At 34.9% G+C, this 13396-nt stretch overlaps 1 protein-coding gene across 1 annotated transcript in view; it reads right to left on the reverse strand.

Annotated features, from left to right (window-relative positions):
* Positions 1-13396, reverse strand: part of LOC149798915 (protein ECT2-like) — a 191614-nt gene that overhangs the window by 58272 nt on the left and 119946 nt on the right. The window contains exons 15-16 of the mRNA XM_089957002.1: positions 10112-10193; positions 6436-6514 (exon numbers count right to left, since the gene is read on the reverse strand). Of these exons, the coding sequence (XP_089813128.1) occupies positions 6436-6514; positions 10112-10193 (161 nt within the window). The remainder of the gene's footprint in view (positions 1-6435; positions 6515-10111; positions 10194-13396) is intronic.

The following is a 13396-nucleotide window of genomic DNA, read 5'->3' on the forward strand; positions in this document are numbered from 1 at the left end:
CTTATAAGCAAAGTGAATAACCCACTTAATCCAGAACCAGATAGTCTGTGTCTGTGTTGATATATTCTCCTGTCCCTTCTTGAGAGGTAGAAAGAGATGTGATCTCCCTTGACGCAATGGTTCTGTTTTATTATGAGACCTCTTTAAAGAATAAACTTGGTCTTGTAGTTCATCTTCAGCCGATGTGTCCAGACGAGACAGAGGTTTCATGACTAAAGTCTTGCTACCCATGGAAGGAAGGCAGTTCCAGTCTATGAAAGAGGATGCCGGCATGAGTAAGACTGACATATCATGTCGGAACTGCATGTAATTCAGGTCTGTTGACAGGGCATGTATTTGGCTAGTTCTGCCTTAAGTCGCTAACGCCATGAGGAAGCAGGTCTTGTAAGAAAGGAGTGCCAGAGATGCCCAAGAAAGTGGTTCAAATATGTTTTGTTCAGCTAGTTAATACCAAAGATGGGTTCTGCATTGGGCATAATGTAAATGTTTTTGGTGACATATACTCAAAGTTGGAGACTAGGTCAGATAAGTCCTTGTTTTGTCTGATATCCTCTCTTCTGAGACGATGAAAAGTGTCAGGGATCATGGAGTGGTAACCTTATATCATACTCAGTATGAACTTTCTCTCTACAAAGAGCCAGAAGTTAGCTACACAACTCCCTCAATAACTCGTGCCCTGATAACTCACGAACCCACTTATAACGTGAGGTCAGGTGTGGATCCCATTTTTTAAAACCAGAAAGTCCCCCCACCCCAACTGATCCCTATTTATTGAATTCACGATTGAAATTGCTAACTGAAGTGTTGATATATCGCGTGTTTTATGGTTGAAAATGGTAGAGAGGATCTGGAAATTTTAATCAACATTTTGAAGTAATCAGCTTTTCATAAGGAGTCATATAATTGGTTACATTTTCTTTCCGAATGACATTTTTAGTACATCGTAATTAAAGATATTCAAGGAAATTTCGATCAATGAAAATGTCACTTAGGCCGATTTTAGGCAGTACATTAATATTAAAATGCCAATTAAATAATTTTTATTAAGTGAAATTTGTGGTTTAATTCTATCTTTTAGTTCCTCTTAAGTGTAATCATCATAAATGCAATGTGTATTTAAACGTAAAATGTGCCAATATGGTGGAACAGTGCATGGTGAAGTTAAGGCAACATTAAACGCAATCTGTTAGGGATACAAATAATTGGCTTTTATGAGAGCATGTATTTAGGATGTTAAAAAGAGAGGTCACCTTAAATTAAAAAATGGGAACCATGCTGCCACTGCATTATAAGCAGAACTGCATTATAACGGGTTTTACCTATTGTTCATATTGTGTGATTTATAATCGGTCCAGTTAGCATAAAGCCCTTGCAAGATAAAGCTAATGTTGTGATTGATAATCTGACTGATAATCTATCTTGTATACATAAAGCTCTTTAAATAACATAATGCTGTTAATTCATGTTGTGTGACTGATAATTTGTCCAGTATGCATAAAAACCATTAAAAAATTAAGCTGTATTGTTAATTCTTATTGAAAAGTACTGATGGCAATTAAGACTATACAACTATGACCTGGAGTAGATAATTCTGTTAATTTGGAATGGTTCAGTCAGAGATAGTTATATTCACCAATGCTAAGTAAAACTAGACACACTTCTAAATGCCTGTTGCTTTCTATTTTAGCTTCAGTTATGTATTCTTTGTAAGGGAGGTCATAATATTTAACCTTAAGTAGCAAATATCACAACAAAGATTGTTTTCTCAACCTCTTACTCATTGAAAAGTTCATACCTCTAGAATTAGAGTTCATTCTATGTATTCTGGACTCTGGTTTTATCACAACATTGACATAATTAGCATAAACGTTTTCAGTACATTTATTTCTTTCATATTGATGCATGAACTTTCACTGTTGTATACTTTGATTGATGATTTTTCTAATGAACAAATTATATACAAAAAACTGAATACTACCTTTCCACTCATAAAAAATCTGTATTTTACCTAATTTTATGTTGCTAGTAAAAGATGAGAAAATGTATTTGCTGATTACTGGAATTTAACTTGAACTTTAGAAATTCCATATAATAGCTCAACACATAATCATTAAGTAATTTTGATTTAAAGTATATTTGTGGCATTCAGATTTGAAATGCTGATATAACTGGACAGATTACACTGGTCTACAGCCCAAATGCTTCCGAAATAAATGCAGTCAAGCTTTACTAAATCTGGGTCAATAAGAACGAAAACAATGCTTAAAATTGTTAATTGGCTCTGGTTTTAAAGATATTATACTGGGTCAGTATATATGACCCTTGACGTGGGAATGGTGGAGGATAAGTGAGTTATAAAGGGAAGGGATCCCAATTTAAACCAAAATTGACATATATGACTGGATCTATGAATAAATCTATGACTGGGTTTGTACAGTACTTGCTTTTAGTCAAAACAATGAATGATGCAATCTGGAGCTGGTATTGCATCATACATGACATGAATTGCATCATGTTATTCCTAGAAGTCATGGATGATGAAATCATAATTAAGTTTACATCACTCTGCTAAATAAATTGCCCTATATTAGCTCTAGAAATCATACAGTGTCTTGCCAGTGTTTGTCAGTGTTTGATTTTGCAAAGGGACACAATGATCAGAGATGCCTCGTACTTGTGCGAACAATGCATATAACTTGTGCTATGTTTGTGGTGAAGTGACTTTTGCATCACAAAAGCGCAGTATAACCACTATGGTTAAGAAAGCCCATCACCTTTATTTTGGCTGCAAAACTGGAGATCAGGACAAGAGGTGGGCCCCATACATATGCTGTAACAAATCTTCGCCAGTGGTTGAACAGGACAAAGAAATCTATGCCTTTTGCAGTGCCAAAGATTTGGAGGGAGCCAACAGATTGTATCAGCAATTGTTATTTCTGCATGTTGCCTCCAGCTGGGAAAGGTGTTTCAAAGAAGAAAAAGTGGACTGTGCATTATCCAAACATTCCATTAGCTATATGCCCAGTACCCCACGGAGAAGGACTGCCGGTTCTTGATGCACCAGAATCATTCTCACTTGAGTCAGACTAGGAAGAGGATGAAACTTCTAATCCTGAACCATCAATGTCACATGACCCATATCTTATGCCATTCTCCTCCTCTGTACCACACCTCATAACACAAGGTGAACTGAATGACCTTGTCAGGGATTTGGAACTATTGAAGAGTAATGCAGAGCTGTTGGGCTCCAGACTACAGCAGTGGAATCTCCTGACAGGTGATGTTAGGGTTTCCATGTTCCGTGACTGTCAAGAGGATCTTGTCCCATTCTTCTCCATGAAAGGTGATATTGTAGCCTGCAACATCAATGGTATGATGGCAGCCTCAACAGCGTTCGTGATCCAGATGAGTGGAAACTGTTCATTGATTCATTGAAGATGAGTCTTAAATCTGTTTTGCTGCATAATGGCAATGTTTTTCCATCAATTTCAGTTGGTCATGAAGTCCATATGAAGGAAACCTATGAAAACATTAAACAACTTTTGAGGTACATAAACTATGATCAACATCAGTGACAGCTTTATTGTGATTTGAAGGTTCTTGCTCTCTTGCTTGGTCTGCATACTGGATACAGAAAGTACTGCAGTTTTTTCTGTGAATGGGAAAGTCATGCAAGAGATTCTTACTTCATTAAGAGAGACTGGCAACTCTGACAGTCATTGAGTCTTGGAGGAAACGTGTTCATCATCCACCACTTGTTGAATCAAGGAAGATTTTGTTACCATCTTTCCACATCAAGCTGGGTCTGATGAAGAACTTTGTCAAGGGTATCGACAAAACACAAGCAACTTTCAAGTACCTCCATGGAAAAGTTCCAGGGTTAAGTGAAGCTAAGATAAAGGAAGTGTCTTTATTGGTCCTCAGATTCATGAACTTCCTCAAGATGATTCATTTGACCGTGCACTGCATGGCAAGGAAAAGGTGGCATGGAAAGCATCCCAGTTAGTGGCAACAAATTTTCACGGAAACAACAAGGCAGAAAGCTACAGGAAGTTGGTAGAAAACATCCTCAAGGCATACAAAAGCCTTGGTTACAACATGTCACTAAAAATACATTTTTTGTACTCTCCTCTAGATTTTTTCTATCGAATTGCAGAGTAGTTAGCAATGAGCATGGCGAAGCGATTTCACCAGGACACTGCAACAATGGAGATACACTATAGGGGCCAATGGAGCCTATCAATGCTTGCAGACTATTGCTGGACAGTGACAAGAGATGCTCCATTTAATGCACCGAGCAGACACCGAATATGGACTAAACTATGTACTTATATATAGATAAGAGTTGTTTGCCTTTTGTTTCATAATAAATTTTATTTATATAACCCTTCTGCTGTTTTTAAAAGTGTTACATAAACAAGACAGGTGAAATATTATAATATAAAGAAATCATAAAGACATGAAAAGACCTAGGTTTACAATTTATGATTAAAACTCTATCTACACAATATAAATAGACATAAAATGTAAAAACTTAAATTTCTTGTCAAAGCTGCCAATTAGTTGTTTTAATTGTCATATTTGAATTCAGCACATTAAAATCCATAATAAATAGCACATTTTATCTCTGAATCAGATGACTTCTAAAATATTTTAGATCAGTGTTATCCAATCAGACACGAATTCACAGCATTATCTTTACCTAGTAAGGGCTTTATGTCAGTTTGACAGATTATTAGTCACACGACATGAATTTACAGTATTATCTTTACCTAGTAAGGACTTTATGTCAGTTTGACAGATTAATCACACGACATGAATTTACAGATTATCTTTACTTAGTAAGGGCTTTGTGTCAGTTTGACAGATTATTAGTCACACAACATGAATTTACAGATTATCTTTACCTAGTAAAGGCATTATGTCAGTTTGACAGATTATTAGTCACACGACATGAATTTACAGATTATCTTTACCTAGTAAGGGCTTTGTCAGCTTGACAGATTATTAGTCACACGACATGAATTTACAGATTATCTTTACCTAGTAAGGGCTTTGTCAGTTTGACAGATTATTAGTCACATGACATGAATTTACAGCATTATCTTTACCTAGTAAGGGCTTTGTCAGTTTGACAGATTATTAGTCACACGATATGAATTTACAGCATTATCTTTACCTAGTAAGGGCTTTATGTCAGTTTGACAGATTAGTCACACGACATGAATTTACAGATTATCTTTACCTAGTAAAGGCTTTATGTCAGTTTGACAGATTATTAGTCACACGACATGAATTTACAGTATTAGCTCTAACTTGTAAGGACACTATGTGAACTGAACAGACTGTCAATTACACAACACATTAAAGACAAAATATTTATTGTTTTTCTGGAACCTGATCATAGATGATGGACCAAGCTAATGATACAATTTATTTTTTTAAAAGGTAAAGAAATCTTAATTACACATACAATGAGTTTTGATATTTGGTCCTTGTCAGATAAACTTACAAAGAATCTTATTACTGTGTCTAATTTTCTCTTTCTGAAACCTTAAATATAGATTTATCTGATATTTGTAAACTAGGAACTTGAGATGAATTTGTTAGTGACAGTACTCTTTCAGATACCTATAGAAGATCATACTATGTGGAAACAGTAACTTTTCAACAGGAAAAATGAGTTTATTGAAACAAAATTGCTTGCATAAGAACTTAATGAAGTTCTGCCAATATCAACATTTCAAACTGGGGGAAATTTTATGAATATAGAACTTTTGAAATAAACCATAGTAAAATATAGGAATATCTGAATTTATAGGAGCTTGTACATTTTTAAAAATAATTTACCCCAGTATTGTAAGGAGCATAAAATGATCAGAGTTTCAACTTTTTAAATTTTACAGAGCAGTCACTATGGCAGTTAACATATTCCAGGAAATTAGGGTTACTATTGTAAATGGGGTCGACTGGAGAGGAAACTTGTACCTTTTGTTCTCCCTGTAATTATGATAAACTGGGAATCTTAAAATTTGAGAATTTTGGGAGTGATGGGTTGTTTTTGGTAATGCATGATACAACAATGAAAGTTAGAAGATGCTTTTAAAAGGACCGTGGTAATGGTGAACTTGTATGTTTATGTGATTGTTACAATATTAATTACTTTTATTATGAACTTCAGAGGATTAAACATTTGTGAATCAAATACAAAAGAGTACATTTTTAAATAAGAACATTTAACCAGTAAGTTGATAAGCAAAACATGTTATTAATACAGGGCTTTATGAGAGTTAAAGCCTTGTATTGTGTTTTTGAAAGGATGACTCATGGATCCAATTAATGTTATATTATGATTGTAACTGGACCAATTAATTAATATCATTCATGCCTGAACATGTGAACAGACAAATACACAGCCTTTAATGATGTACTCACTGGACAGTTGTCTATATCATTCATAATATCAAACATCACAACCTGACCCTCAGTTTTCCTTTTGTCTTCATTGATATTTCTGAAATAATAAATACATTGCAAAAGAATTATAAAACAGCTGCAGCTATGCCACATTATCCTGGTCCTTTTGCAAGCCCTTCCTCAGGTTACACATATATGTCCACACTCCCAGGAGGTGAATCTAAATTCAAAAACTGCCATGTACATCTGCAGACCACCCACAATCATTGTTAAAAGATTAGAGTAACTAACTTGAAATGTACAGAGTTGCACAACATTACAAAAAACATGAAATTACTAAACATTCATGAAACTATTAAATATAGAATAATAGATGCAAATCTCCCCATGGGGTGGATCTCAATTCAAAAACGGTTGTGCTCCCTACTCCCAGGTGTGGATCTAAACTCCACATCCACTGTGCACATCTAGGGAGTGCTCCTAATCATATCCCAAAGTTTAAAGACTATCAGGATAACATGATCCACATCTTTACATTGAAAAGCACTGGGATAATAAGTTGATGAATCTCCAAGACTGTATATAAAACTTTCATATTCATTAACTCTAGATTCACCCACTTGAAAATTTAATTTACACTCATTTTAAATTATATATTGCCAGACCAAAGTACATTCCTGCAATATTTGATATTATGGGAGCGGTGGTCTAAGTTATCACAATGGCCCATTTTGCTTTAAGTCCCAGGTTTGCAACCCTGTGATGGCACAATCTTGCTTTTCCTAACACCTCCATTAAAGCAATCTTTAGGAAGGATGCTAAATAATGTGCTGCTTATTGGAAGGTTGTGTTAAAATGGTAGTTTCTTGTGCAGAGAGAGAGCAAGACTCTGTACTGGTAAAAGATCCCTCTTGCAGACTTGAAAAAGAGAAGAGATTTGATGCTGCTAGGGTCTCCAACCACCTGGACTATGCCAGTGGATGCCTGACAATAATCTTCGAGAGAGAGGGAGTGATGTTATTGAAGTTCATATGTAGTTCTTTGCTATTTTAATTTGTGCAAATTTACAAGAGACAGATTTTATAATTAAATCACAATCATCTATATGTTTGCTTAGCTGTATCAAAGCATTGCACTTTTCTATCTGATAAATAAGCAATATTAATTTAACAGTAAATTTTCAATTATACTTTTAACAAAATCTGCTAACTTATTTTGATCAATTATATTTTTAATTGTTGCTTGATATGACTAAGAATGATAACATATTGAAAATAAAACGATCTACTTTAATTTTCATATTTTGTCTCCGATTATTTGCTTTTCAAGTGAAATAAGTAATGAAAGATGCAAAACAGTTCTGAAACCAAAATCTGTGCATTCATTGATTCTTTTATTACAAGAAAACAAATCTATCATAATATCATCATGATTTTTCTCAGTTTGATTCTTTCAGCTTTCAAGACAAAATATGTCCCAAAACCAAAATTATTATATGTATCAGAAAAGCTTTAGGAATGAGAAGTTTCTTTATGTAATTTTTCCTATCGGTTTTCTATATGCTACTGACATCGCTCTGCAATATAATATGTTAGAAGTGTACATGAACAATCGTGTCACAGGCAGAAGTAGACTCATGTAAAGTGCATCTAAACAAGCAACATTATACACAAACTTTCTGAGGAGTTGTCTGGTTGAAAGAGTACTAAACAGAGCACAAGGGAATATATCAATGTCACATCACTCATAAACATGCTTTTCTGAAATAAAGTTTCAAATTAAATGACAGCAGACCTGCCAACCCTAACAAGACCTTCTCAGTAAGGCAGTTGACCTTGTTCCACAAGCTGGAACAGTTTTCAGTAACGTGTAACAAAATGTCATGTACTGCTATTGTCAAGCTGGAAAACATGCATTTAAAAGTCCAGAAGTGTGATTCAAGAACGATGTACTGACAGTAAACGTTGTGAGATTGTAAAGTTTACTTTAGCCTTAATTACCTTCAGTACAGTTTCACAAAATGAAGTTCCAAACCCTATGGAGCTCAAGGAGTTCTTGATGTCTCTCAACCTGACATAATCCTTATGAAGAAAAATAAGCCATGGTGACAACAATCATCTTCCTGCCACGTGACATACTCAGATCAACACACGATGTCCACTAAACATAATTCTTGCCCTTCCTGCTTCCCCCCCAAGAATCTGAATATGCTATTTTATTCTTCTGTACAATCAAAACTTTTTAAGAGATATAGTGTCCCTTTCATTCCGACTGCTTGTTTGCTGGACGCCATTAAAAAAAACAACAAAGCAATGGATCATTTTGCATCACAAAATATGTGCAATTTAAATGGTCTGAGGTACTCTAGTAAAGTTAGTCTGAGGTAATCTGGTAAAGTTAGTCTGAGGTACTCTGGTAAAGTTAGTCTGGTTCCGTGAATAATTCCACTGAATCTAATATGAAACCCAAATCAAAATTAAACATGGACAAGCCAGTTTCTGGATTTTACTGAAAAACAATCGTATTTCGTAATTTGTGGTTTCACTTCTAAGCCTGTATTTTCAGGACAATTTCCTTAAGACTTAATGCAAATTTGTAAGGGTTGGCAGGTTAGTCACAGGTATCATTACGACAAGGGTAAGCTTCTAAAAGCAAAAGTAAATGCCTAAGTGCATCAATACTGAGGACTCCAGCAGGATACTTTCAACCTGTGAATGCTGATTTCAGTCACTTGCTATCATTCAACAAGTAATTCATAACACTGATGCTTAGTATGTTTGGCTAGATATTAAAACGTAAGCACAAGACTCAGTGAAAGTTACCTGCCCCAGGTAAGGTATTCACTGTGCCTTTTAGGGCATCACTGTAGTTAAGAATGAAGTGAAAGGTAGTATTGTATTGTTCAAAAAGTTGTCAGAAATTCCAAAGTGTTACAAAAAATTACATGGTGATTATATTTAACAGTGGTTCAAACACTGTCAATATTATGTTAATCAATCTTGTTCCCAGTCTGTTTTAGGAAGGCACTGTTCCTATCCTCCCTAGGTGTTGCCCCATCTTAAAATCTCCATTGATTTAATATATTACATATGGTAATAATATATGTGCACTTTTTTAGTCATCGATTTAGAATCATTTACCTGCTTTTCAATTACAGTGCAAATACTAACTTAAACAGACCAATGGAATACATAAATAATGCACTCTCTCATAGAAAGGATACCCTCAAGAGTGATTTACTGTGCCTAAAAGGACCCAACAGGCAACCAACATCCTGCAGTGACCATCTTGACTAGTGATATAGGGACAACAATACACGTACATATATATGAGCTCATTAAATCTGCAAACAGGATAACACTAAAATTAATAACCTACTGGATATATATAGTGTTATACTGTTTACAAGTAAACTATATATTAACTTCTATATACTTTATATAACATCTATAAACCTACCCAAATCAATTCCATTAAATTATCATAATTCTAACAAATTCATTGCTGTTTTTCAAAGCAGTATGACTCAGTGTCATCAAATACCAGTTATAACTTGTTTCATTTTCAAATATAATACAGCATATCCCATGGGCAAGGTACCGGTAACGATGGAAAGTTTTATTTGTATATTCTCCTAGTAACACTATAAACTAGCTAAAAATAATAATAACTGCTACAGTATATTTCAACTTACGTCATAACTTCTTTCAATACATTGATTGCCTTCTCTAGCTTTGTGTGATCCCTATTGCTTTTATTTGTATGTTTCATTATATCTGAAATAGAAAGATCAATGACTGATATCAAAATGGCGCAAAAGGTTCTTTCAAGCAATATGCATTGATAGTGTGAACCTGCAATCAGATCAAAAGCATAAGAAATAAAGTCGTAAAAATCTAATTCAAGGACAAGACATTTAATTAAAACAATTTTCAAAATATCATTGAACAAAACAGTTCTAATATAGTTAATACAAAACAAAAACAAAGATAAAAAGATGAACTTTTGTGAGAGACAAAATCTTTATCAGGTGAATATAATTTGAAAGGAAGTGTATGTTTTGATTTTACATTGTGTTAGGTTTGCGTATTTAATGAATTGCTGATTTTTCACAGCAGTATGAATCAGTTTCATGCAATAGGTAATTTGTCTTCCTGTCATTATAACTCCAGTAGAAACTTAATGATATTTGGCACTGCATATCACAAAAGTCACACTATCGAACAATATGGGTAAAGTAATTTTCATCATCTCTGTGCTACTCACCCATAACCCACAAAACCATAGACCAATCTATCAATTAAAATCAAAGAGTGATGACAAAACAACAGCTTCTTAAGAATGAATCTCGGTAATGAGTTGACCTTAGTTTAGATGGCCCGGGTGGCTGAGTGGTCCAAAGCACCCACATTTATCGATCACTGCCATCTCACCAAAGTCCACATGAGTTTGAGTCTCAGATTCGGCCAATGTGGGTATATAAGAAAGCTTGCAAGTAGCTTCCCTTGGGTAGGTGGTTCTTATTGGGGTTTTCCTCCAACACTTATACTGGCCACTATGTATAGCCTATCATGTGCTGAAAAACTGCATTAAACCCACAACAACATTTTGCTTTATGCTAAAATGCTGATTTGTAAACAGATCATTGACGAACTATGAGTAGCCCATCTCTATTCTGAATTTTAACTTGTATTATGAACATTCTTTAGTGAATATATGATAGTGTTAAAAATATATCATAGTTATGTTCTTAATCCATGGTATATAAATATTCATCGAACATTGGAGTCATTAATATAGACTATATCAGAATCAATTGTATGAATGAAAAAGTCATGCTAGTAATTGCTTAAGTTCATCGAATAAAATACTGGTAAATCAAATGGCTAAAATGTGATCAAGAAGAATGAGGTATATTGAAACAAATGAATAAAGCAAAATTCAATATTAATTTTTTTTTTTTTTTTTTTGAACAAATGATATGCTTTGCATAGGTACAGTACTCTACAGAGTATAGACCATAAGTACTGCATGGCTTGTGAATTGTTTTCCTTTATTCCATGTCAGAGAAATCATGAAAATATAAGCACAAACCAACGCATACAAAATATTTGTAACAGTTATAATATAAAAACCAATCATATTAGTTTATACAATTTTTGATTTTGCTGATTACATCTCAAAATTAGTCCTACTAATAGTACTAAAAGATTTCAGTGACAAAATCCATATCTAAGTAAATTTGGAATATAAAACAAAGTCCAGACTTTCAGGTCAAAAAGTACTTACCTAGTCAGAAAATATAGCATATAGCCAAAATGTCCAAATGTGAAACTTATGAAAGCGAAGGAAATCCCAGACTTTTCCAACTTCAAAATCAAATGCTTAAGTGTAAAAGTGTATGTGTGATTTGGATTTTTAACATAGCTTTAATACATTTTCAGTCATATCGCTATAATGTATGCAGTGTTACAGTTTATAGTGATGAATAGTACTGAGGCATCATGCCAGACATGTAGCAGGATGTCCCACCCTGTTACATTATCCTAACACAAAGCCGAACACCAACCTCTTAATGCTAAGCACCTAGCAAGGCAGCAGCAAGTATGATTTTTAGAAGTCTATGCTATGACGCAACCGCCCACATCCAAGACAGACGCTCCAGCCACTTAGTTTTGAGACTAAAACCAAGTTAGAAATGAATGAATTCATCCAACATTTCATCTGCAAATAAAGTAAGACGAGAAGCTTCATCTTTGATGAGTGTTTTCAGGAACTGCTGCTAATTTCTGAGGTGGCTTGGTGGTGTTGTGGGGTTTAGCGCCATTTCTCAGCACGCGATAGGCTATACATGGCAGCCAGTATTAATGGTGGAGGAAGAACCCGGGAAAACCCTGGAAAGCACCACCGACCCACAAGAAGCTACTGGCAAGCTTTCTCACATACCAACATTGGCCGAATCCAAGAGTCGAACCCACGCAGACAGAGGTGAGATGGCAGTGATCCGTAACGGAGAGCGCTTTAGACCACTTGGCCACTCGGGGCCCCCTGCTAATTTCTGAAGCTCCCATACAATGTTGTTGAACATGCTTATTCAGCCAGCAACAAACCAAATGTTGAACTCATTTTGACATTACAAAATGTGGCTGCTAACTTACATTACAGTACAAAATGATACTGCTAACTTACTTCTACTTATTTTCCCACCAACACTTTGCCACTAAAAGACAAGTGTGTCCCTTGCCCAAAGTCTAGAGTTTGGTAACATGCAGGATATCATGATGGAAACATTTATCTGAATGTGAAAGATACAAGAATGGAACTTTACCAATAAATTTATTTTATTTAACTATCAGGTACATAATTAAATCAAGATTGTGCAGTCTGACACTAGATGTTCACCTCAGAATACAATGTGGGACAAAACAAAAACACAAGTTTTCAAAGGTACTTTGTATAGTAAAGGTTCTGACAGGCAGTGTTATATGTATCACACTGGAAACTTTTCCTTCTTTGAACCTGTCAGTGAACTTGTTTTGTGACCAAAGTGAAGTACCACAGATTTAAATGTACTCATTATAATAAAAAATACCCATCCCACACATTAGAAATGTTGTTGTTGTTGTTGATATATTGTAGGCTTAATGTCATCTTTAAGCACACAATAGGCTATTCATGGCAACCAGTACAACTGGTGGACCCCACCCCCCAGTAAAAGTCTGTTTTTGTTGTTTTGGTTTAAACAACATTTCTCAGGGCAAGATAGACTATACATAGCAGCCAGTGTGATTGGTTGAGGGAGAACCCAGGCAAAATCATGTAAGAACCACCAACCCACAAGAAGCTAATGGGAAGCTTTCAACACTGGCCATTAGAAATGTTGTTTTAAGGTTGCAACTATTTTAATTATGTAATACTTATATGCTCCTATTATACTGAGATCTTTTTACTTGGTGCTAGTCTTCAGTTCATGTTTGAA

Source organism: Sinohyriopsis cumingii, chromosome 5, assembly GCF_028554795.1.
Source record: "Sinohyriopsis cumingii isolate HCF-2022 chromosome 5, ASM2855479v2, whole genome shotgun sequence".
Lineage (NCBI taxonomy): Eukaryota > Metazoa > Mollusca > Bivalvia > Unionida > Unionidae > Sinohyriopsis > Sinohyriopsis cumingii.